General features: G+C 48.5%; 9 protein-coding genes across 9 annotated transcripts; 3 read left to right on the forward strand and 6 right to left on the reverse strand.

Moving 5' to 3' along the window:
• Nucleotides 1-3,270: 3,270 nt before the first annotated feature.
• On the forward strand, nucleotides 3,271-3,975 carry PFICI_05992 (uncharacterized protein; the record flags this gene model as incomplete). Its single annotated transcript, XM_007834573.1, has 3 exons — nucleotides 3,271-3,310; nucleotides 3,486-3,541; nucleotides 3,598-3,975. The coding sequence occupies 3 exons, from the start codon at nucleotides 3,271-3,273 to the stop codon at nucleotides 3,973-3,975; spliced, it is 474 nt and encodes a 157-aa protein (XP_007832764.1).
• A 295-nt stretch (nucleotides 3,976-4,270) lies between these two features.
• PFICI_05993 (uncharacterized protein) lies at nucleotides 4,271-7,072 on the reverse strand (the record flags this gene model as incomplete). Its single annotated transcript, XM_007834574.1, has 3 exons — nucleotides 4,271-4,836; nucleotides 4,949-5,903; nucleotides 5,957-7,072. The coding sequence occupies 3 exons, from the start codon at nucleotides 7,070-7,072 to the stop codon at nucleotides 4,271-4,273; spliced, it is 2,637 nt and encodes an 878-aa protein (XP_007832765.1).
• A 590-nt stretch (nucleotides 7,073-7,662) lies between these two features.
• Nucleotides 7,663-8,775, reverse strand: PFICI_05994 (uncharacterized protein; the record flags this gene model as incomplete). Its single annotated transcript, XM_007834575.1, has 1 exon — nucleotides 7,663-8,775. The coding sequence occupies one exon, from the start codon at nucleotides 8,773-8,775 to the stop codon at nucleotides 7,663-7,665; it is 1,113 nt and encodes a 370-aa protein (XP_007832766.1).
• Nucleotides 8,776-10,741: 1,966 nt separating this feature from the next.
• PFICI_05995 (uncharacterized protein) lies at nucleotides 10,742-11,648 on the reverse strand (the record flags this gene model as incomplete). The annotated part of the gene is made up of 3 exons (XM_007834576.1): nucleotides 10,742-11,361; nucleotides 11,433-11,462; nucleotides 11,573-11,648. 3 exons carry the CDS (start codon nucleotides 11,646-11,648, stop codon nucleotides 10,742-10,744), a joined length of 726 nt encoding a protein of 241 aa, XP_007832767.1.
• A 476-nt stretch (nucleotides 11,649-12,124) lies between these two features.
• PFICI_05996 (uncharacterized protein) lies at nucleotides 12,125-12,703 on the forward strand (the record flags this gene model as incomplete). The annotated part of the gene is made up of 2 exons (XM_007834577.1): nucleotides 12,125-12,307; nucleotides 12,467-12,703. The coding sequence occupies 2 exons, from the start codon at nucleotides 12,125-12,127 to the stop codon at nucleotides 12,701-12,703; spliced, it is 420 nt and encodes a 139-aa protein (XP_007832768.1).
• A 413-nt stretch (nucleotides 12,704-13,116) lies between these two features.
• On the reverse strand, nucleotides 13,117-13,668 carry PFICI_05997 (uncharacterized protein; the record flags this gene model as incomplete). The annotated part of the gene is made up of 1 exon (XM_007834578.1): nucleotides 13,117-13,668. The coding sequence occupies one exon, from the start codon at nucleotides 13,666-13,668 to the stop codon at nucleotides 13,117-13,119; it is 552 nt and encodes a 183-aa protein (XP_007832769.1).
• A 2,615-nt stretch (nucleotides 13,669-16,283) lies between these two features.
• PFICI_05998 (uncharacterized protein) lies at nucleotides 16,284-17,715 on the forward strand (the record flags this gene model as incomplete). Its single annotated transcript, XM_007834579.1, has 2 exons — nucleotides 16,284-17,285; nucleotides 17,347-17,715. 2 exons carry the CDS (start codon nucleotides 16,284-16,286, stop codon nucleotides 17,713-17,715), a joined length of 1,371 nt encoding a protein of 456 aa, XP_007832770.1.
• A 355-nt stretch (nucleotides 17,716-18,070) lies between these two features.
• PFICI_05999 (uncharacterized protein) lies at nucleotides 18,071-18,687 on the reverse strand (the record flags this gene model as incomplete). Its single annotated transcript, XM_007834580.1, has 3 exons — nucleotides 18,071-18,183; nucleotides 18,288-18,381; nucleotides 18,538-18,687. The coding sequence occupies 3 exons, from the start codon at nucleotides 18,685-18,687 to the stop codon at nucleotides 18,071-18,073; spliced, it is 357 nt and encodes a 118-aa protein (XP_007832771.1).
• A 2,738-nt stretch (nucleotides 18,688-21,425) lies between these two features.
• On the reverse strand, nucleotides 21,426-22,942 carry PFICI_06000 (Methionine aminopeptidase 2; the record flags this gene model as incomplete). The annotated part of the gene is made up of 4 exons (XM_007834581.1): nucleotides 21,426-21,482; nucleotides 21,536-21,622; nucleotides 21,674-22,830; nucleotides 22,900-22,942. 4 exons carry the CDS (start codon nucleotides 22,940-22,942, stop codon nucleotides 21,426-21,428), a joined length of 1,344 nt encoding a protein of 447 aa, XP_007832772.1.
• Nucleotides 22,943-25,141: the final 2,199 nt, after the last annotated feature.

A 25,141-nucleotide genomic window follows, 5' to 3' on the forward strand; every position in this document is an offset into this window, starting at 1 on the left:
ACGAGTTGCAGTGAATGATTCAAGACTACCCCAAATCCTTGGAACCCGCAGCTTGGCAGCCACTGAGACAGGGAACAGGGCAGTGGCAATGAGACCCCGGGAATAGCAAGATTGCACAGTGACATGCTCATTGCGGAACACGCCCGGCGCGCTTGCACCCTCCCCATGTGTCGAGTCGGGTGTGCCTTTGTCTTTGCCTACTACACCAGCGATGTCACAAACCTCGATTGCCCTGCACCATCTTCAGCACAGATGGGTATTGAATTCATCATGCGCTCAAAAGCCCCATATGCAAGTTTAAGACACAGATGTAAAGTCAGATCAGTTCTTGCTAGACGGCTTCTTCGAGATTAAAGGTGGCGTACAAAGTAGTATTAATAGCAGGATTTTACTACATACTATGATATAGCCCGACGCTGATGACTGTACAGCAGGTACGATGTACTGTGTAGTATCTCACGTACAGTAGGTGCCGTCATTCGGTAACAAATCCGGCCACACGGTTCGGTGGAGCACAAGCATGGCGCCGTTGGTTCAGCACTGATCTCCCTCTCGCTCTGGCTTGGATACCTACGCTTTTTCATAGTAGTTGTTTGTCGACTTTTACATGTCTTGACGGAAATCCGAGCCCAGGGTAAGATTATCTTGGTGCGTACTATGTAGTAGAGTGATGTACACAGTAGCTCGAGTAGATGCTACACGTGGGAGCCCAATTCATCCCAATTTGCATTCATCCTAGCAAAAAGAAGCCACCAAGCTTCCTCAGATTGGAAGGCTGGCCGTCATGATATGACGGACGACCGACGGTCCACCGACAACCTAGAAGACTGCTTTCGTCCTTCGAGCCTGAAGGGGGTTCAGCAATACACTAAAAACCTGCCCTGGTCAGAGTCCACCATGGGGATTGGACGCCCCGTCCCAGGGTGTGGGAGAGGCCCCTGGTAGTGATGGTGCATCCCACGCAAGTGTAGACACGGCAGCCATCTTGACACGAACCATCTAAACGTGGCTCGTGGCTTTGGGAAGAAATAAAGATGCCGTCTCTGCCCCCACTCACAAATCTAGGCAGATTCACAGTTTTGCCCAATAGTATCGCATTTTGGCCTCAACTTCAAGCGGGCATATAGGAGATGGTGGCAACCCACTGCGGTGGTCGCTCAGCAGATATGGTCACGCCAGGCGAATTCAGGTGCTTCTATGGGAACAGAAGGTAACATTGACCTCACAGTAGGTATGCATCAGCAAGACCCAGTCCCGGACAGGCGGCAAAGTGCGCCTGTTTTTGCCTATTGACTGGGCCCCCTAGCACACAGCCTCTAATACGTAGCCGTCGGAATTCGGAGTTGATTCAGCAAACATCTCTTTAGCCAAACCTTTGATCTTCCGGAGCGAGTTCCATCGACGCCATGGCTTAAACCGTCATGATCTACATTGTACTTCATCCTTCACAAATGTGGCGTCCGTCTAGCAACAAAGTCGACAAGTCCGGCTTGTAAAGCAGGAAGGAAAAGCCGCGAGGAGCGTATGGGATACAAGGTTTGTTTTTCTGCCAAATCCCAACCATGGTCAGCAAACAAGCTTGTCGGGTATGTCGCTGATGCTTAAGCGCTCGCTTGCGTGTCGTTTGGTCTAGCACGACAGCTTCGACATCTAAAATCGCTGTGCCTCTTGTACCTCGAGACTGCCTACAAAATCAGTCACCCATGTGCCATAGTACACTGCATGCGGCGCAGGAGAATCACACCGACAGATTGTTGCTTTTCCCGTCTCAACACGCGATGAATTTTCCAGCGTGCATATGAAGTACAGAATATACTTCGCACAGAGGTAGGATCATCAACGGTAGGTCTACGCAACATGAGCAGAAGGATCAGTCATAAAATCCCCAAAACTTCACACAATCAAGCCACCATGTCAATCCCATGAGCACAAGACTCCTACCATCCCCTTGCCGTTGCCCATGAATTCCAGGAGACCTTATGAGGTGGTCGTTACATTAACTTGTCTGAGAGTGCCTTTTGGATTGACTGTTATTGTGTGCGTGGCAGTAGGTATAGTAGGTACCACATAGGCCTTGAACTTTGTTACAAACAATTCCACGTGTCTTGATGCATCTGTCAAAGTACCAACCTGCATCACAGTAGCACGTACATAAAACGGGCATGAGACGATACACGTTGATCGAGCGACCCAGTCGACTTCTTTCTTGCGCCAAAGAGGGAGGGGGGAGCATGGATGTGAAGGATATGCGAAATAGGCAGCATTGATAGTCTCCTGCCAGGATCAGGAAGCTTGACAATTCTCTACGTACGGCTCGAACGCCTCTTGTGCCGAGTCTCGAGACTGTTCTCAGTCTACTTGTAAGTCGGTGCCGCGAAGGAAAGTGAAGATGTAGTGTACCAGCGTTTCAGCCATTATTCGCAAAAAAAGAACGTGGACCTAGACACGATTCTGGAAGATGTCTGTCTTTTTCTCTTGTAGCGTTACTCGATCAAGAGTTGTCTATCCGACGCCGTCACAACAACGTTTTAACCAAAGGAGTGACACCAAATAGAAGCCGGCCTTATTGCTTTTTGCGTTGATATCGGTGTGTTGAAGAACCAAGTGAACATTGGGTCATTTTCTCGATGGAATTCGTAAATGAACCATGAAAAATGAGTATGATGCATGAATATCTTTCCACAAGAAAAGATTCCGGGGTAATTACAATACCTACATCCCCCTCCTTGTGTTGGGCTGTGCCGGCAGGAAGATGTCGACTGTATGGATGGCGTGCGAAGGTACGGATGATGAGGCTATTCGTGGGATCTTTGCTGCCGGCAATGGCTATAACCGCGTGGGAAACAACATTGAGTCCAGTATGGGGTGGCAAGGTCTGAAAGGCAGGGATTTCGTGAACAAGAAATTGGCGACTTATCAAATCTACTTTACTGTACCACCTTCTTGCTTTTTTTTCTTTTTTCTTTTTTTTTTTACTTCCCTGTGCCCAATAAAGGAAGCCACCTGGTATTTTACATCGCGTCTATTTAACTTTTTTGAAGCAAATCAAATACCGCCTTAAATTTCGGCATCAACATTGCTAAGATGCTTGCTAGTTCTGAGCGTTGGATAAAAGAGTTTTTGATTCCTCTTGGCCTGGAGTAGAGTCATAATCAAACAGCACTCTCAAACTACTCAAGCATAGGTATAAATCGCAGAACGGTAAGCTCTTGTCAATTCTTGTGACGAGGTAGATGCTTATATTTCGTCTACAGATGTTGTCCTTTACAAATGGGTTCAAACGCCCCGCCGAGCCTTCGAGTACCTCTGAGTCGGTAGCCAAAAAGACGAAGGTGAAGAGTGCCCGAGGCCTGGTTCGGCCGGCAGAGAAGTGGTGTCGTAACTGCGTTTCGCGCCTAGCATCCAACCGGCATCATCGGTGCTCGAGCCAAACTGGTAAACACTATCCTTTAGTCTCTTCCAATTGTGTTCTGATTGTCCTGTAGGCATCGGTATCAAGGTGTGTGTTGATTGCAAGGATATTAAAGCTACTTGCAAACCGGTATGCATCGCACTGTCTTGAAGACTCGTTATGTGCATCATGCTAATCCAGTCTAGCTTCCACAAGTTGCGGTGCAATCTCTCATTGCTGCTCTCGCCACAGCCGATGCAGTCGATGACAAGGACGAGCAGTCCGTTCATGTTTTCACCACTGCTATTACAAATTGTCGCAGGAAACTCAAGGCAGAGGCTGTGACTATGAAAGAGGCCTCAACAGCTCCCGCAGCCACAACCGCGCCTGTAGCCGAAACTGTTCCCTTGGCCAAGCTCATCCCCTCGGCTATGTCTTCACCTGACTATGCCTCGGAATTCCTTGAAATAGGCCGCCGAATTGCAGATGCATTGGAGGCAATCCATCACGTCAAGAAGGCTCGCTGGGATAGCGAGCAGCAAGAGGAAGAGGATGCAGAGTACATACCAAGTGACTCTGAGTAATGATTGAAATAGTTATTTGATATGCGAAAAGAAGCGATTATATGTGGCTATCCGTGTACAGGCTCTATGAGGTTGTTGTTTGTGCGGGAAATTTACTCCCATTGCGCGCATTCATTTCCGTGACTTAGCAGAATCATCTTTAACATCATTCTCAGTGTGTTCAGTACGGGCGTATCATTGCTACAGCGTGGGGGTTGTTTCGTTTCCATGTACAGCGTGTCCATGGTAAATTTTATTTACTGGAACATGTAGGCATTCTCAATTATTGTAGAACCCTAACGGACAACAGTTGCGACTAGTAACGTGCAATCAACCATTGCCGGCGTTCTGTTGCTTCCATTGGCTCTAACATCTCCAGTTCAGCCGTCTTCATATCAATGTACCTCTTCACAAAGTCCTTGTTCAAGAGGTCCGTCAGCTCCGTATCCGTTTCGAGCACCTTGAGGGCGGCCCTCAGGTCCTTGGGGAACGACTTTGTGATGCCTAATTCCCTCCTTTCCTCGTCACTGAGCTTGGCGGGGTCGCCGAGAAAGTCCTTTGCAACCAGTTTCTCTTTGGTCACAACGCCATGTGTACCAGCTGCGAGTATGCCGGCCATTGCTATATATGGATTTGTGATGCCATCAATCGTCTTGATCTCCCAATGGCTGTCCTTGCACTTTCGCAAAGGGGCTTCTTTGTTTTCTGTGCCCCAAGTAACCCAGCGACCGCCTGCCCAAGCTGAGTCAACCATACGCTCGTAACTCGCAATGTTGCTGTACATAAGCGCGATCAGAGCAGTGAAGTGCTTGATTATACCAGCATAGAAAGGCTCGTACACCTCCTTGGAATCGCCTCCCAAAGAGGTGATGGACATGTGCACTGAACTTAAGTCAGTAGTTTTTCACAGGTAGCACATTTCATTGGAACCTCAGCTTAGAGGAAGTATTTTTCACGAGCGGGAACGAGAATCACACAACTGGAGTGTACTTACTGTGACTTGCTGTGCCACAATTGAAGGGAAACGGCTTGGGATGTAGCGTCATTCTAAAGCCATGTCGTGCTGCAGCTGCCTCAACGATCAGTCGGGTTGTTAGAAGGACCTCGCACGCTTCCATCGGTGGTTTAGGTGGAAGTATAATTTCGTACTGGCCAGGGGCATTCTCCGGATGAATTTGTTCAATATCAATGCCTGCATCGGTGAGGTTATCGAGTATCTCATCGAGGGCGCTGTTAAAGCTTCCAGGACGACCGGCGTCGGCAATAGCGCGGGCCATGGACCAAGAATGTCCATCATTTCGCAGCGTGAGATATTTCTCTTGACTATTCGAGTCGGGGTTCCGCTCCATGATGACAAACTCAAGCTCGAATCCCATCTTGAACTCGAGACCATGGCCCCTGGCATTTTCGATCGTCTTCCTGAGCAGGGCTTTTGGACAGAGGTTGAGATCCGACCCATCCTCGTTCATGAATTCACAGAACACCGAAGCGTGACCAGGTGCTGGACCCAAAACGGCTTTTGTATAGTCCACGCGGACGGCATACACTCCAGACGAGCTCACCGATGGGATCAACACGTCCGTCTGTAGAATGCCGAATGTAGCTGACGTCAGTGTGAAATGAACATCCTCACCTCGACGCAGATTATCAAGGACTCGTCTCATAGGCACAAGGCGCATTTTGGAGCTGGACGTGTAGTCGTGCCAGCAGACCCGGAGCCATCTGCAATTCAGTGAACTGAGATGTCTAATATCAGCTTCCCGTTGGACTCGGGCGGCGGCAACATCATCTTCATCTTGACTCATTGTAGTTGGCAACGTTGTGGGAACTGCTTTAGGGGACAGGCCGAGGTCGTAGAGCTTGTTAGAGTTGTTGTAAAGAACATCTTGTACGAGCTGGACGGCTTGATTCGTGTTCAATTGGCCCTTGGCAAGTTGTCCACCAATCACCTGTGTCCTTGTCAGCTAGTCTCCCAATTATCGGTTATACCAAGCAAGCGTACAGTTTTCATGACAGATTTGATTTCCCTGAGCGTGATGAGATACATTTCGGGGTGCGAATGGCCATCGGTACTCATGAGAACCTTGGACCATGGAGTCAATTCCAAAATCTGTCTGAGAATGCCTTCTTGCCCATCTTTATTCAAGAAAGGGAACACCTCTCCGATATCAGCGTATACGTTTGGATACATGGTCGCCAGATAGCCAGCTTCTCGCGTCCATGGATAACTCGAGTGGAGGAGAACAACAGGTACTGTAGGGTACTGGCTGATGAAAGGCTGCAGGTGAGCCGGGGATGATTTTGTTAGGATAATGTCATTGTCGCCTAAGCCTGTGTGGAACTGGATGGCCTTCTTGTGCTTGCTTTCGCTCTGGCTTATGAGCCTAGCCGTAAGGTGGACTAGACTTTGGTTGAAGGGAAGCTGTTCCGGACGTTTGAACGGGTCGATGCTCTTGTCAAATAGCTCAACCATGGATTGAAAAGCCAGTGTGCTCTTCTCTTGAACACCCGTAGCGTCGCGAGGAATGTCAAGCCCACCGCGATAGCAAATAATGGATTTAAACCCAACGACATCTGGATCGGCAATGCAGCGAGAAATCTCGTCCGCAAACGCCTTGACGACTTCTTCGAGAATGAGAGCAGCCGACTTGGCACCTCTCGATGACAAGGCTTGCGTGAACAAGCTGCTGGCCAACGTTTCGATTCTAACGATACGCTTGCACTTGCTTGTGACAAAAGTATCATGCCACGAATACGGGTGAATCAATTCATCACCTCCAAATCCGTCATCCAGAAGAAGAGTCTCAAAGCCTTGATAGCAGCGTCTGTGCCAGGCAGCTGGATCCTGAGAGTGCTGGACGCGAACAGCCGCCTCGACAGCATCCCAATTCTGCTCACAGCTGAGGACCTGAGCTAGATGTTTGGTTGCTCGTATGTGAGCTAGACTCGTTTTGGAAGCTTCCAATGCCTCGTTTCCTTGTGCTTCTGAGGCAATCGACAGCAATGGCACCTTGCTGATGTGATTCGGCCTCAGAAGGTTATGGCAGTGGTTATCAATGAGTGGGGTGTTATCAATCGCGGCATTCAATGCCGTGAAGGCGTCAGATAGCGTTGCCATGCTGTGGACAGTATTCCCGAGCTTGACAAAAGTGACGACAGGAACAAGTGATGATCAGTTAATGTCAAGAGGGAAGAATGGCATCAAAGCATATGAGTTTATGGAGACTTTGTCAAACTTGACTTAGGTATTTAAGCGCTGACTGGGCAGTGTTGCAAACAAGAGTGTGTTCTTTCAAGCAAGGCACGGCGCGGGTCTCAGTCTCACTGGGGACGACTTAGCTCCCTGCAAGTAAGCACAACAAGCTCCGCGCGTGTGGACTCTGCACCACACACACACTCATGTTGGCCAACAATGCGATACAACATCACAACAGCAAACATACAGGGGTTGAGTGAGAAGAAGAAAATGGGAGGCAGCCATGATTGTTATTGTACCACCAGTCGATCTCAACACGGATCGCCCAAACACTCGCACAAAGACGAGGGGAGAAAGGGGTGGACGCTCAATCGGTGCAATCCGACAGGAATCGTTCCCTTTTTGGATAGTAATATTGGCAAGCTGACCGATTTATAACAAACATTGCAACTTGGAGTTGATCGTTTCTTCTTGCGTAAAGACGGTCTCGCTCGATGCCGATGTGAAGACGCTTAATCGTCAAATGTTGTCTTCTTCGGTGCCACTGCTGGCTTTGACGAAGGAGCCCTTTCCTGGGCATTGTCATCGCCATTCTGTTGTCTGGCTGGTTTGTCCTTTCCAAAACGCTTCTTGTACCGGACTTGGTCGTCCTCGGCAAACTCAATCTTCAGATCTCGGCCGCGGATCCTGTTCACCCACCATTTCCTCATCTTGAACTTCTTCTCCTCAGCCGGTTCCCCCTCCTCGCCTCCCTCTTTGCCTTCCCGGAAGTCCTCTTCCGTCTCAATCTCCTCTTTTATCCTGACAAAGCCCTTGACAGCAGATTCAGCAGACTCGATTTCCTTGAACTTGACCCAACCGTAGCCTTTGCACTTCCCTGAATCCTCAAAGGTAGCCACCTTGACCCAGTCTATAGTGCCGCACTTTTCAAAGTGTGCCCAAATGTCGTCTTCCGTCGCTTGGAACGGCAAATTGCCAACATAAATCTTTCTGCTGCCTTCAGTCTTCTTGGCCGCTTGTGTCGATGCTGCTGCGGCCTCTGCTGCCTCCTTTTGTGGTCTACCGTCAAAGTTGGTCGAGTTTTTGATCAGGACGTTACGGCCTTCCAGTTGCGTTTCAGTGAGTGACATGGCTGCAATGGCGGGTGCCTCGTTATCGAAGTCGACGTACGCAAAACCTCTGTTCTGCGGTTTGCTCTGCTCGCCCTCCCTTGCACGTGCATTCTTGCTTGTCGGTAGGTTGACTCGTGTAATGTTCTCCTCCTGGATGACGCCGCCCGATGAATCCACCAACCACTTGAAAAGATCGGCTCTGGTCAAGTGGAAGGGCAGGTTGCCAATCCAGACACCGTACTCGGAACGCTTTGACTTCTTGTCCTTTCCATCCTTGGTCTTTGCAGAGGGTAGGTCAAGCCCATCGCCATTGTCGCCTTCGTCGTCGCTGTTGGGCTTTACAGGAAGGGGCTTGCCCTTCTTGAGGAGACGCTTGGCCTTCTTGGAAGGCGGCTCGGGGAGCGACAGGTCTACTTCGATTTCTTCGACCTGAGTCTTGCGCTTTTTGGAGTCGGCCGGCTTTGTAGTAGCCGGATCAGGCGACTGTGATCTCTCCGAATCCGAGGACGACATGTTGCTGTGGTGGTTGAAACTCTAGGAGAAGGAGTAACAATGCCTAGAAAATACCCAGAATTGGACTGGCGAATGCGAATGCATCCATCCTTGCGCGCGCTGGGGGAATTTTTTTCTGGGCCTGCAGGGTCCGATAAGATATAGATTTATCCACTTTATGCATCGCACCGCGGGGCAGTAACTCAGTAGTTATGCATTACACAAAACGTGACGGCGTCTCAAGACAGCTTTTGCTTGTTTTGTTCCGCCTTTTCAGCTTTTATGCATGTAATTGAAAGCACCATACTCTGTACTGCTTTTTTAATTGATTTTCCCAATGGTCTTGCCTTGATCCACAGACCACACATCGCCTACAGTGGCTGCTCAGGTAACTATTGCACATTCATCAAAATCATGGGCAAAGTGAACTTGATTGAAAGCAATGGAGAGTTCGTGTGATTCCGAGTATTTGTAAGGCGTTGGGAATAATCTATACAACCAGGGAGAATCTTGTCGTTGTTTGTGTTTGACGACAACTTGCTACATGTCCAAGTGACTACTGAACATTCTTGACGAACATCTCGTACAGGTTAGCATTATCAGGCATCAGTTGCGTGATAAAATAAATGGTGAAACGGGAACTCACTCTTTAGCCACGCAATGGCCTATGACGAGGAAGCCACTCCTTTATGGTGTACATCTGTTTGCGTTCAATGTACTGAAACTAGTCAACTATTATACGGCCGACACGTCAACTACTCCAATAGATGCTTGGAACCTGCTCGAGTTTGGCGTTGTACGTGTTATTTCTACAACTGGGTGTTATCGAACGAAGAACAATGCTCTTGTAGGACACTGATTCTACAAATTATGGCTTAATGTGCCTATATTCTCTGGGACGGTCATGATCAATGTAAAGGTTGATGTAAAAGCTATACGCGAGCCTGAATGGTGGGCGCTTATATTCAGCCACTACGGCTCCATATTTGAAGAAAAGCACACAGAGCACCACTATTTTCAACATTCGAGGCAATCCCAGGCGTTCTGATCCAGATAATGTCTTCTTCATTTCTACCGTACAGCCATCAGGATACACGAAAAGTTCTTATCGAAATTCTGTTTGTACGACTGGTCAAGGAGAGAGAAGGACCCTCGATTCTCTTGTCTGGCCTCCGTTCTAGAAGATGTTGTCGAGAATGCTTACCATTTCGACCATTACCTCGACGCGGCAACCGCATTTTCAATCATGGCAGTTATGGAATGACCAACTGGCGTGATAAGAGACACATACTAAAGAAATGAAGCCAGAGCTGGAATTCCTGCTCGGATGGAGTCTTTCCGGAATAGTATTGCCAGCTCCTTTTCTCAACTGGCATGTCGGCTAGTACAGGACGTTGATCTAATCAACACATCCAGAAATTTGCGAGAAAGCAAAAATATTTGCATGTTGAAGTTCCTGGCTTGCATCATTTTGCCTTTCCTTCCTGCAATGAGCTCGTTAAATACGAACACGACACTCTCTGACCTTGGGCCATTGCTTTATAACTTTTCGCGCCGTAATTCTCATCTTCTCATCCTTCCGTCAAGGGTCACCTGTTTGTAAAGAAACTAACTGAAGTCAAACTGAAACACAACTCCAAATGGCTCACATTTACTGCTGTTCATCCCAAGAAGCATGTCTATTGGTATAGGAAGTTCTTATTCATGACTGGTCTTCTTCTGTGGCCAATGATTGAGGATCTTTCATGGAATGAATGATGGGCGACTTTGGTGAGGACTTTTCGCTTTTAGTTGGCTTTGCTATTGTGACCAGAATCATGTTAATTTTGATGCTCTGCTTGATTTTCCGGTTAATAGTGAAATATGACATGAAAGGTGATCGCAGGGGCTAGGGCACAGTCTGATACAGCCTACAAATATTCAATTATTTCACATATCTGTATTTGTTTTATTATTGCTTCTATCTCGGCCTTGCCATTTTCAAGTCCTAATTCACTGGCGCCCAGCCTTGGTCCTCCTTACTTACAATGGTCTCATCAATATTTGGAACTTTGTTGGCATTAATTTCATCTCCGTTGGGAAGGTCGTTCTCCTCAGCCCTCGCGACGCCGGCCTCCAGCGAGTCTACTATAGTCGAAGCCAGATGGCGAGCTGCCAACCTCTTCTTCGCCACGTCGCGCTCAACCTGCACAAACCAGCGGAGGTCCATCAGATTAGCCGCTGCCCGCCACGGCTCCCGGTCCAGACAGACATAGTTGCCTTCAAAGACAACGATGCGGTGGTGTGGCCGGATCTCAATGTCGTCATCGACGGGGTCCTTGGCGGCGTGGTCGAATGAGGGGGCAAAGATGGGTTTTCTGCCCTCCTCGCTATCCAGTGGCGCCCGTAGGAGCTTGACCAGGCTGAGGAAGGACTGCCCGTCAAAGGTGAATTCGGCGCCTCGACGGGCGTGGGCGTTCATGGCTGGGTCAAAAGTGTCGAGTACTGACCGTGGCCAGTGGTATCCATCCATTGGGCAAAAGGCGGCCACAGGCGTAGACCCGGGATGTTCCTGCTGTTGCCTTTCATTGAGACGTTCTGTCACCCTCTGGGACAAATTTGTCTTTCCTACCCAAAGGTTTTAGTCTTCGGCTGCATCTACTGACGACATTAGGATGTGACGCAAGAGTTGGACAAACCTGATCCTGGAATCCCGCCAATCGCGACCACTGTATTACGTTAGCAAATATTGTAGTAGAAGAGGAGTGACTGGTTGATGATACATGGCCGAATCGACCTCACTTTTACTTGTATCAAAAAAAGAAAAAAGAAAACTTACTAAAGCGTTGGTTCTTGGGCATATTCTGGTAGCCCTGCCAGACCTTGTCGACCAACCTGGACACTTGTTCTTCCATTTTTCGTATCAACTGAGATTCAGGACTGAATTCTATCTAGAAGCTCTGAAACTTTCGAAAACGATTGAGCGATGTTCACAAGTTACAAGTTCACGGTTATTTGGTCGATGAGATCCAGGGCGGCAGGCGCTTTCATCCATGCTGAGCTCTGGGGAAATATGTATGTAATGAATGCCCCTCAGGCCAACGCAACCCCACTATTGGAAAGCACGAACCCGCCCGCTGATGTCAAGGCCGACAACTGAAATGGGGCACCGAAATTTGTGTCCGGTCGTTTCCTACGGGGCCGTCTTTTCTCAGTGGCCATTGAATTTTACTCCTTGTGCTGCCGATCCAATACGCATTATTTTGCGGCGTATTCACTGGGAGCAATAGATTGGATAGAAATGATACAAGTCCAGTGACCAACTCGACCAGCAACATAGCGGAAACAATATTGGGGTATCATCCGCTGAGACAGTCCCGAGAATACCAGCATGGCAGACTTCGAGGCAGGTCTGTTCTCCATTTCCATATCGGACGGGGATGATAGCGCCCCCGAAGCCGCCGAGCCCTCAAAATCCACCGCAAAGGTCCCTGGCTCAGCGCGGATCGCACAGTCGGAGGACGAATTCCAGGCCGTCAAGCAAGGGTATCGCGTGAAGGTGGAAAACGGAGAGGTGAGTTGATCACATGTCACTCTGTCATTTCTGTCTTGTTGCAACTTTTTACGCGCAACGGTTGTTGTTGGTGCCGCTGTTGTCGTGGACAAATCAATCTCGTTTGCATAATAAATCTCCCGAATGACTCACTAACAGGGATTGGTGCTGTTTATGTAGCTGTGGAAGGATATCACTTTACCCTTGGGCGACAAAGTCACAAAGCCCGAGGTACAGGCATTGTTGCACGCTGTTGAGGAGCTCTACTTCTTCAAGAGGTACGATGAGGGGGTTGTGTTCGTGAGGAGATTGCTCGACGGCGAAGAGGGTTCAAGTGGTGGGCTAGAGGCAGACACCGTCAAACTGCTCAGATATTACCAGAGCAAATGTGAGCAGAGAGCTTCAGCAAGCGGATAAAGTCAAATACATCGAACACGTGATACCCAATTTATGATGATAATATACATCCTGATCTAGTTTTGGCAGTCGGAGAAGAGTTGTGACATTATGTGTGTGAAGATCTCTACTCTATGTCTAGTTCTCTATGATGTCGTCCAAATAAAAGGCGGCCAAGCAGGGGCATCAGCAGATGCCGGGAAAATAAAACCACCAAATCTATCGACTTTTGGTGGGGTATACCGGAACTCCAAACTTTTCTAATCCCTAAATCAAAAATAGGCTGATAACATCTAGAACGCCGTCGCAAAATGCCCAGTCGTTTTTATGCAGAAAAGATCTTGATGCGTAAGACACACGCGAGTCCCAGTAATGGACTGCCAGAGGTCAAGTGTGCGGGAAATCGTTTATCGTCGTGATATAATGCGTGACGCCTATAGCGCCTGCTTGGCGCGCTCCTCGGCGAATGCTAACCGGCTCATGGCTAGGACGCACTCGAAACCCTCCTTGCCCTTGACGGCATTTTCCCTGAACCGCGTGACCAGTGTATCCTCGATGCTGTTCTTGATTCTCTGCCAGCCGCCGCAGAGCGCAGTTATCCTCGCATCTTGGACGAACTGAGTCTGGTGGGCGTTGAGAGGCTTGTAGACGACGGTTTCTTGGACATTGACGAGGTTGGACATGGTAATGTTCTGCGATACCATGGTGACGGTCTTCTCGGCCGGGTTGACGTAGCTGATCTCAAAGACCTGGCTCGTATCCATACCTCCGAGGATGGACTTGATCCACTCGGGAGCGGATTGCTTGCAGGTAATCAAACGCTCGGTGCGCAGGATACCAGTTGTGGCGTCGACATTGCGGCTGATGGTATCGACAGCGATGACATGTGCCGACTTATCGTTCCATGGACCATACTTCTGCCAGTTGGCGGTGGATACCTCTTCCCACGAGTAGTTGAAGGTTACCGAGTTGGAAAAGACCTTCATCTTTATTCGGATATGGGAAAGCTGTAGCGAAGCAAACTGTTGAGGTGGAAACGATCGTTTCGTATGACCAAAGACAAAGTCTGAGGTTTGTTGTAGTCCGGAGACTTTTGGGGTGTTGTTGCCAGAATCAGAAGGTGTGCAAGTTGCTGCTGATTACTCGGAGAAAAAGACTTGGGGAGAACCCGAGAGGCCGATGAGCAAAAGTTGTCGTCGGCGGCTTACTAGACAGGCGTTGCTGAGAGAGAGAGAGAGAAATGTCTGCGTGATTATGTTTAAACAATCAACGGAAGATGAATAACGCAGAAAAGAAGCAGACTGATCTGTCTGCTTGTTTGATAATGAATGTGTATTATTTGCGTTGATGGAAAATGTGGTCCGGAGGCAAAAGTAGAGGCGAAGCGACGGGGATGCGCGCTTTAAAGCTGCTTGTGACTTTTGCTCTCCTTTCCGCCGTCGGTGCGAGACGCTTGAAATTTTCCCAAGAAGTACCCTGTTTCCCTTATCGATTTCGGCCGGCAGCCAGGAGGCCCGCATAAGAATTTTGATACTCGCGCCCACTACACAGTAGTATCCCAACTTCAGACGGCCAAATATCTACCAAAAGAATTGTAAAAAATACAATTCAAGAAATGTAATATTTCCCTGCTCTTGGAGATTAATTCCCCTTGTTACAGCTCAATTTTTCGGTCGGTTCACCTTTGTCTTGTGGTATCGAAAACCACCCGTTTTGGTGACGAGTGTCAAAATTCTTCTGCAGGGGGCCTGCAGCGCAGAGGCCAACCGTCCGGCGATTATCGGGTTGCCACAATTCACTTGCGCCTTTCTCGATCTGGATTAGCACAAGCAGCACAGAGAATTTGACGGAAACACACTTGGGCGATCTGGCTTTAACTAGCTTGTGATTGGTCTTTAGGAGAACAAAACCCGATTTTTGTCCGCTATTCGCAGCGACCCAGACCAGATTCGCCAGGACCGCGGTCGCGACTGTGGGAAAATCTGGAGAAGGGGTCTAGTTCTGGAGCAACAAAGCGGCAAATCACTGGAGCATGCAAATCACATTTGGCAACTGATGTGACTCTTGTGAAATCATCGATGCAGAGCACCTGTCACACTGACATCGGCGCCCGATTATTCGTACAAACAAACCTCACTGCGACTACCCATTGTCCAATCAACAATGCTATGACTTCATATCGAATTTCAGCTGGCAACCCCTGATCAAGAGCTGTTCGATTGAGGCTGCACTGACTGACGAGCTCATGCCTTGCTGTCAGGACCCTTGACAAAGGAGATCTTTAATGCAATCAATCAACCATCATTTCCATATGGTTCAAGTTGGCCCAATACCAATCCGTTTGAGTGTCATCCAAACCTTGTTCCCTAGGTGATGGGTTTCTCTCCTCCACCATGCCTGCGTGCTCGTGTGCCTCTGCCGCAATGACACTCTTTACATCACGTGCCTGATTCCGTCAAAAAGTCTAGCCTCTCGATCTGGTATGCAAATTCATTCTCTAGTGTTTGCTGATGCATTACCAGCGGAACGCCCGTGTCAGTCCAAACTTGTGCTTGCATAGGGGGCACATTATAGCTCCCGGCCTGCATTAGCGTTTACTTGCAGGTGCATCTTTGGTGCGCTGTGATGGTGGTCTTTCAAGCTTGAGGGCTTGCCGCGATTGAACCCAACCGTTTCAACTGTGACAGTTGGAAATTTTCTCGCTTTCTTCTAGTGTAGGCAGGTTGCCTTGTGAAAATTCTTTTGGTGTATTGGCAGCTCTTGACAATTGGTAATCATGGTTTATCCCAATATCTTATGAGTGACACACTCTGGCTGTATCGCATAGCCTACCCATTCAGAAGTGTAGGTACCTTGTGTGTTATGAGCTATCATATGTTGGTTGCATCTGTTCGCCGAGCAGCCATCGATGTGGCAGAACGTCCATGGCTAAATTCCTCTTATATGTAAACAAATCCAGTAGCATCGTATTGCTAACATTGGAGCTTTCCTAAGATTGCAAGTCAGTAGCCACCAGCTTGACTGCCGCGTAAGACAGCAGAACGGTGCGGGCCATGACCTCCAGTAAAGCCATGACATGGACCCATATTCCATTACGCAACACCTACCCAAACTCACTTCATACGGTGTTTCCAAAAATTGTTCAGATCGAGGACTGCAAGTCGCGTGTAAAACTCGTGTGAATAAGTATGCAGCATAAGAAGTACTGTCGAAATAGGAATTATATGAATACACGACTGTATGCGTACCGTGCTAACAAATGCCAAGCTTTCCTTATGGCTAGCTACTGGAGCTTTTACAATTGCTGATTGGGTAAACTGATCCCATTTATGCAAATATACACTGTGCCACTAGAGCTAAACCGACATGCCATGACCCCTGGATTTGGGGAGCGGCTCCTTGAAGAGGAAAAGTGCTTCCTGTCAATGGTGGTCTCGATACTGGCTGAAGATTTAATCATCGCATCTTTTCATTTTTCTATCTCCTTTGAAAGGAGTCAGGATCCTCTCCGTGTTGATCAACAGTGGCACTCCTACTTCTCGTGATCTGCATGGATGGCAGACCTTCTTCGTCACAACCTCAATTTTCTTAAACACTGAAGATGCCCGGCGGTCCGCTACGGCTTCTTGGCCTTCGTCTGCCGGTTCTTCTTACTCTGCCCGTGATACTCATTGTGCTCTTCTTGTTCTACAACTACCAAGACACGGATGCATCCCAGCGGAGTTTGCAATCCAGCCAAAGGCTATCCGAGCAGCCTCCCAAGGCAGCCGTCATAAGTAATGGAGCTGAGGATGCGAGGTGCCAGGCCTTTCCGGACCCTGGAAACATTCAGATCGTCATCAAGACTGGCGCTACGGAAGCTTATGAGAAGCTCCTGCCTCAGCTGATGACCACACTCGGGTGCTCACGGCGCGTTGAAATATTCTCAGATCTCGAGGAGCAGATTGGGCCTTACCATCTCCACGATGCTTTGAAGAACTTTGATGCTGAGATGAAGCAAAACCATCCAGACTTTGAAATCTACCGCACACAGCAAGAGTACCAATTATCTGGTCAGGATGTCGAAGAGCTTGGAAAGAAGCACAAGATTGTGTGGAACCTCGACAAGTATAAATTTATGCACATGGTACAAGACACTTGGAACATGCACCCCAAACTGGATTGGTACCTGTTTATCGAGTCAGACACCTACGTTTTCTGGGGCAATTTGAATCTCTGGCTTCGTCAGCTCAACCCGGCCGACAGGCTTTATCTGGGCTCCGAGGCTCAGATTGGCACTCAATGGTTCGCCCATGGAGGAAGCGGCTTCGTCCTCTCTGGATCATTGATGAAGCACTTTGCCGGCGACGATGCGGGAATGGCCACTCGCAATGATAAGCTACTACCGGACGCATGCTGCGGCGATCTCATCCTAGGTCGAGCTATAGAAAAGTATACTGGTGTTCAAGTACAGAACAATTGGCCGTGGATCAACGGCGAGACACCTTGGTCCATTCCGTATGGGCCAGACCGATGGTGCAAGCCCGTCATCACTTTCCATCATGTCCAGCCTCGCCAGCGATCCTTGATATGGAATTTTGAGCAGCAACGAAACAATAGTGAAGTAAGTGACACGGCCATGCTGCTTTCCATCTGCGAACGATCACTAATCAGAAGCATCGTAGGCGCCGCTCCTCTTCCAAGAAATTTCAGAGCTCGCCTTTCCCCCTGGAAATTTGGTAGCTCAAAGAGAAGACTGGGATAATCTTTCTGGAGCGCTGATTGAGAACCCTGGCGGCCAGCCTCACACGCTCCAATCGTGCCTGGCTGCATGCAACTACAGAGACAGCTGTTGGCAGTACCGGTACTCTGATGGCGAATGTCATATTACCATAAAAGGCTTCAGGCTTGGTGCCAAGAAACCTCCTACCGCAGGACGACGATGGATTTCAGGGTGGAAGACCGACAAAATCGAGGCGTTCCGGAGAGATCATACCTGCAAGGAGCCCGAGTGGAGGGATAGCGAGTATGCCGTCAGAGACTCAATATTTTGAGAAGTCTCTTACGCCCCGTGCACATATTCTCATTTTGGGAATATTTATGTTTCACGCGTTCCGAAATTGGACTTTCGGGCACGTCAATCACCACTCCATCTCAACAATACGTGTTATCACAATCAAACCCGACGTTTGCCAGGATGTACTCTTCAATTGTCTGTCTATGACAAAGGGCGGAACGCTGGACAGCCCTGAGGCTCATTGAGTATCTAACAAAAGATCGGTTCATACGTGTGTTCCAAGACAACCTCTTCAGCTATTCAAATCTCATCACCTTCATCGACATGCGCCCTTACAACAAGAGTTAAGACGCTTTTTCAAACCGGACAGAGAGTGGTAGCAGTCAACAGTTTCAGAGAAACTTGACACTCTTGACAGCTTGGGCATAGCACTGCTCGATCGTAGGGGCTACATCGTAGTAGTTGCTAGCATTCTCATCGCAGCCGCTGGCGCTGTAGACACGGACTAGACGGGCATCAAGCCTAATTAGCACACACACTTCTCGTGCTGGGACAGGCTGAATGCAAACGTGCCATCGCAACGACAATCCCTGGTTCAAGTATACTTACGAGTGCGAGTGGCCAAGTTGTCAGCGATCAAGGTGCTGTTAAAGGCGAAGGGGATGTTGACCTCGATACAAGTGCCAGCTGGCTCTTGAAGCCACTATGGAATAAAGAATCAGTCGTCTGTTCTCAGAATGTACTCAGTACGAGCGAAAAGTTCTTTGGAACTTCTCGCATAGGCTTTATGTCGTGATGATGCCCCAAAAGCGCCAGTGCATCAGACGATCCTGGTGAGAACCTAATCTAATCGACTTACGACTGTATCTTCAACCCAGGTACCCTGGCAGGCGTTGTCATCAAAAAACTTAGCATAGATGCGAGGAGTCTCCTGACGTTTGTCGTTGGGGAGAGCCCGCACGCTGGCACCGGCGGCGAGGAGAGAGAGAAGGCTTCTAGTGAACTGCATTTTGGCTGGAGAAGGAAAGCTTGCGGTCAAGGAGAATGTTTTCAATGTTGGGATCTGGGGTCAATAAAATCGTGATGATGCTTGGACACTGATGGGAGATCTGTGAACAGACAACTGGATTTCGCTGAGATTGACCATCCTTTTATACTTGATCTCGCCCGGAGTCGCGCTCGTCGTTCAGCTCGACCGCAGTCAGGCAAGCAGGACATTGTCCACATCCCAGGGATCTCATCAAGAAACAGAGGCTGAGAGGCGTCATATCCTGTCAGCCACTTTGCTGTCGTAAGACCAACGGCTTTGACTTTGGTGATCCTTTTCAAGCTTGTGCCACCGAAGATAACCATCAACGAGGATTCAGTTGCATATATCTCGTGTCCGATTCCGCTTCGTGATACCAATGTGCTTTCAATTGTGCTGTCAATGTTGCACCTCCTCTTGGCCCGGCGTGTTGATGGAGGCATATCCCTCTCACCTACACTGATATTTCTTGCGCCAGTTATCTGTATAGTGCAAGTGAAGTTTGAATCTTCTTGTCATTGTTGTTGTATATTGAGTGCTTGGTTGAAGTCACATTCCCAGGAGTCATGACGAGCCAAGATTATTTGCAACAATGCATGTTACCCAATGTCCAGTACAGATCCCGAACCCTGGAGGTGGAAAGTCGTGGAATAAGCGAGTGCTTGGCGTAGTGTGTTTAACCCGGTCAGTGAAGAGATTTCCAGCCCATCGGAAGTGAAATACCAAGACACCAAGTATGATTGGACTGCGCAGTTTGCATGAAGCCCACGAAAACACTCTTCAATGCAGGTGCTATGGTGTATTGAGTAATCGCCCAAAGATGATGTGAGGTGTGAAGACAAGAACCCGGCCTCATACCCAGTCGAAGCCTCATCGGCTCGGTTCTCGGACAGTCTGGGAAAGGGGCATGAGCTTTTCGGTCTGAGTAAGAATCCGCACGCCACAGCTTTCGGCTTGCGGCCCGACGATGCGATTATATATGTCAACAACTGGCGAGATTAAATCATCACCGTGCTCATCAGCCCTACCGGTATGAGTGTTGTCCCGCGCGGCATGTTACCCAAGAATGTATGAAATCCAGGAAACGGACCTCGTAACCAGAGTACTGGTTGGTCGGTGTCGCGTTAGGCGACAGCAGGCAGTTCCTGAAACTACATGTGGCATCTTGGCACACAAGTGGCATTCCATCACTTCGATTATGTCTTTGAAGTAGCGTAAGTTAAAGGGGTCATCATATTTGAATCGGAATCCGCGTCATGTGTAGATCATTACAGATGCGCAACTCAAAGGAGGGTTGCATAAATCATTTTATCCTTCCTCTTCCGATTTTCACTGGATTGCACGATCATACGGTGGGACAACAAGGGACTATACACCCGAAAGGAAAAGAGAAACTTAAACAAACTTGACGCGTGGAAACGGGGAATAATCGGATTCTTCTGCCCCAATCAGCGTCAATAGTTGGCTTCATAGGCATCCTTTCCTGTAGTAAGTCTCAACATAAGTTGTCTATATAGCTTGCGTATGTCCCGCTTTGTAGTGCCTAGGTACGGACAGTACTCCTTGCGGACACGAGCCACATCAGCTCTGCCAATTCCGCGCATGAATAGAGTAAAAAATGGCGTCGGTATCGCAGAAGGGTCCTTGGCCGTGTTGAGGAAAGAAAGACAGAGCCCAACAAACACGCAGCCCGTGGCCGCCCAGCCTCTGGTTCAACCCTCGCTCATCATAAGAAAGAAGAATGAAATGGGTAATGCTGCATTGTGGTTCTAAATTTCCCCTTCTGCTTCTTTTTCTTATTCTTTTCTTCTTCTTCTTTATTTTTAGTGCAGGATACCTTCAAAATTTCTGAAGCTTGTTGTTCAATATCTTTATCAATCTATGTCCATCTGGGCTACCATCCCCTAGACAAGGGCATGTTCAGACCTGCCGGCACCCTTCTTGTCTCAGTGGTTTCCTCCGAAGTATCGAGATGCTCTCTGAGGCTTGGCGATCGTCCAGTTGTGGTAAAGAGAACCTCGAGCTTGTCGTACGGTAAGACCTGAAGAAGATCTGGAATTAAGATATTCGGACTGGAATCGCCTATCCAGCGAGTTCCATCAATTTCCAAAATCATCCCACTTGCCATCAGCTCCGCAAGGTCTTGAGAGAGTCCGATAGAAGAATCCCATGACGCGCGCGATCCTTCAACCAGGCGAAATCTCGCCTAGGTAGGTGCAAGGTCTGGCGATGACATATCTCAAAGCATGTCTACTTTTGCCACATTGCATCGAAGCTTTTGTCTTCGCAAGGCGACGCTGGGGTAGGTCTTACAGAAAAGATGAGGTACTTTAAATGATCATTTCCGACCAGTCATGGAGCTGTCCCATGACTTCAAGAATTCACTAGACGAGTTGCACCAGCGTGATGAGGCAAAGCGAGCAGAGGTACATGTTGAACGAATTGACTCATACAAAAAGAATTGACGTCGGCTGGTTTCAAATCTGGAGTTCGCTTTCTACGGAGAGTCAAAGGAAGAGATGGTTTCTCGGCATATTAATATGCCTCATTGTTACCGTAGCTTGGGCTCATCCACATGGTTTCGTGCATGATTTTCTTTTCCATGCACGTTGCTGGTATGCATCGGAGCATAATTGAGATTTATTGAGTTTTCTGATGGTCAGCCTAATGCTAGGAATTTTCATCCATGCATCAGATGCCGTAATTTTGCACGATACATTCTAGTAGTCATCGCCTCGGCTGATGACTTCCTTGACGTTCGGTCGGAGCAAGATAGTCTAGCCAGTGTCAGTAATTTTCAGTACAATGCTTGATTTGTCGTTCAACTTACGTGCTCAAATTGGGCAGTGTAAGAGCCCTTCTTATCGACAAGAGGCGGGTAGTCCTCGACAACGCCGGTCTTGACGAGGTGGCTCAGCTGTATGCTGTCAGTCACTATCGGGCGTACACGAGAGAGCAATACACTTACGCCGAGCAGGTATTTCTCCTGTCCGATTCTGTCCAAGTATCTTCGGCACCAGGGTAGAGTACCAAAGTTCTTCTTGATGACATTGAGGAGCGGCTTAGCAGAAGCAACGCGCAGGCCGGCAGTGGAGGCATCTGGATTCAAGGCATAGTGAGAGACTTCTCCCTCATCCCAAACCTTTCCAGTTCCGGTACTTCCGAAGGTCTCAATGGCAAACACATCGCCCTCCTCCATCTTGGTCGTGTCGTTTGACTTGACAATCGGCACGCTCTTGGTGCCGTGGATGCTGTAGGGCAGAATGGTGTGTCCGCTCAGGTTCCTGATGGACTTGATAGGGTACGTAGTGCCATTGATTTCGCACTCGTAGCTCTCCATGGTCTCCTGGATGTATCCACCAAGCTCTCCGAGGCGGACATCGATACCAGCTTCCTTGACACCGGTGTTGGTGGCATCCTTTACGGCGGCCAACAGGTTGTCGTACATGGGGTCGAATGCAATGGTAAAGGCGCTGTCAACAATCTTTCCATTGACGTGGACACCAATGTCGACCTTCATCACGTTGCTCTGTTGCAGAACAGTCTTGTTTCCAAAGTTAGGACTGTAGTGCGCGGCAATGTGGTCCAAGTTCAGGCCGGTTGGGAAACCCATACCGGCGACAATGGCATCACCCTCGGTGAGACCATCGTGTCCGACCAGGCGACGGACGCTGTCCTCGATGCCGTTGGCGATCTCGGTCAGGGTCTGGCCGGGCTTGATGTTCTTCTGTGCCCACTGACGGACCTGTCGGTGGGTCTCGGCGGCGTGTCGGTAGTCGGCGAGAAAGTCCGAGTTCAAGTTGTCGAGGTGGCGCTTCTCCTCGTTGGTGGTTCTGTATCGGTTCTCGTTGACGTACTCGACCTCTTCACCTTTGGGATAGGTGTTGTTGGGGAAGAGCTGCGACATGAGCACGCTGGGCGGGTCGGTTTGAGAGGTGGGAGCCTTCTTCTTCTTCTTAGGCTTTCTCTTCTTCTTCTTCTTCTTGGCGGCTCCCTCTCCGTCGGCGGCAGGGGCATTATCCTCGGCGTCGTCGTCAGATTCTGCATCCGAGTTTTCAGCTAGGTTGCCATTGGCAGCAGCCTTTGCATCCGGCTTGCCATTCGCGGCGCCGTCGGCGTCAGCCACTGGGGGAGTCTGTCAGTCCAGGATTTGACTCAAGTATCAACAGCTGAGAATTTCCCACGATCACTTACCGCTGAGCTTGTTGAGCTCTTCTGTGGGAACTTTGGCGGCCATCTTGACGTGATTCGAGTGTGTTTGCGCTCGAATTGTCTATGGAGGTTTCGTGGCTGCGATGAGCGCATATCACCCCCACCAAAACTTTTTTTATGGCCCCAGCAGTGGGTATGTCAAGTGCAGGGCGCGGAGGAACATGCCGTGGCGCGGGGTAAATTGTAGCCATGCACATTAAAGCAGTTGAGGTAAATGCCTCTATTCAAGAGATCAAACAAAGCCACGATATTGGTACTTTCTCTGTATAGCATGAAGTTCTGACTTAGTAAGTAAGTGCCTACCTAGGTAGGTAGTAATCTAATCAGAACGTTTTCACCATACTGGCAAGATACACAATCTGTAGAGAGCTATAGGAATTTACATGTCTGCGCTAATGGGCAACTACATTAGTACCCAGTACCTACCTACATACCAGTAGCCACTACTAGGTTTACATTGTGAAATCGACAGCCCCGTTTGGTAGACTGACTATACGAAAATAGTTCCATCTGCCCACATTTATCATGGCTTTGTGAATATAACCGGTCATTCGGAGCCATCGAGAGTGCTTTGATTAACGAGTCACCATGTTTCTCTAAAGATAAATGCATGATCAGTACCGACATAAGGAATAAGCAAGATCAACAGGTAATCCACGGACCAAGACACGAGGAATTAAGACAAGTTTGTCCAACACACTCAGAGGTTTAATCAAAGTGCTCAATTACTATTCACGCGTACTGTTAACGACATGTCCAAGCATCTTTCAGCAACTCTTGACACCAGGGCAGTCAGAGTGCCATTCTCCAGCTCACAATTGGTGCTCAATCTACGTCAGAGCTATACACTCCGGTGTCCATTGCAAGGGACACAGGGTTATGAACGCTCGACGACTGGAAATCTATAGCTGTTGATTGTCTGCAAAATATTGAAGAGATACTCAAAGGCACTTGCCTCAATTCAATCAAATCAATGATCAGGGTTCCTTGCTCATGTACACGATATTCCATAACACAGAGCAAGCCTTCTTCTTGCTGTGTCCTCACTTTGCCTCGTCAACCTCCGGATTTGAATCCGACACTGTCAGAATATGTTAATCATACCAATGGTATCTCTTCGAATCATACGCATGATCTCTATAACCATGGAAAGGGCGTGAGATCCGAAGTTTAGTACTCGTTGCTGCAGTTCGTGGGCAGCAGCTCGTTGACTTATCATTGTGCAGAGCGAAGCAATGAGAAGAATGAGAAGGAAAGAACAAAATGCCACAAGACAAAGAGGAGAATTTGGAGTACCTTTCTAATCTCATCGTTTATTTCTCCAACAAGTCGTACGACAACGTGACCCTGTGCAATGCAGTGTTGCTTTTTGGCAGGGATTCTTACACGATGATTGGCTCGGCAACAAGATTTTACATAATACTTCTCAGCATCGGTCTCAGCTGCAAATTAAAACCTGTGAAGATGAATTCCCCTTGCAGCTTAGAATCTGGAATTGGAGATCTTTGTGATGCCACTCCCACAGCGTGGCTGTGACAGGGATCCAAGAATTGCGAGATAGTCACGGTAACAGTGTGATAAAGAACATCAAACACAACTTATCTCATTCGTGACACTTTAATGGGGTCACCACTCGGAGTTCCTATTAGCCCTGATTGAACGCATTCATCTATGCCTGATCAAAAGCAGCAACATGGAACTCAATGTCATCAATCACGCCTGGCGGATAATATGTGCAACAGGAAGCCTGTGATAGTACTTTGACGCATTTTGCAACTACCTTCCGAGATCAAGAGGCACGTATTATCTGGAAGACCAGGCTCGTCTATCAAGGATAACCATGAAAGTAGGCAGTGCCAATACAGGCGCAGAATTTCTTTCAGTCTCGGATCGATGGGAGCATTTGTGGCACAAGTGCTAACAGAAATCTGCGAATCAGAACGCGTGTCCAACCAGTGCAAGTAATTCATTCACCTTGGAATATAAAATAATGTTACAATTCTCGTTCACAGAGAACATGTAAATTAAACCCTATATCAACGTTATAATCGTGCAGGATACTCTATAGCATTTCACAAGTGGATCAAACTAAACCACTAGTCGAACTATCTGGGCGGAGCTATCTAGAGTGCCCAGTTAACAAGCGACCGCTATAATCACGAAAGGATTGTATCTACTCTGAATAAAAATTTCATTACACGGCAAACCCGAAATTGTTCGCAAA

Source organism: Pestalotiopsis fici (assembly GCF_000516985.1).
Source record: "Pestalotiopsis fici W106-1 unplaced genomic scaffold PFICI_Scf_4, whole genome shotgun sequence".
Lineage (NCBI taxonomy): Eukaryota > Fungi > Ascomycota > Sordariomycetes > Amphisphaeriales > Sporocadaceae > Pestalotiopsis > Pestalotiopsis fici.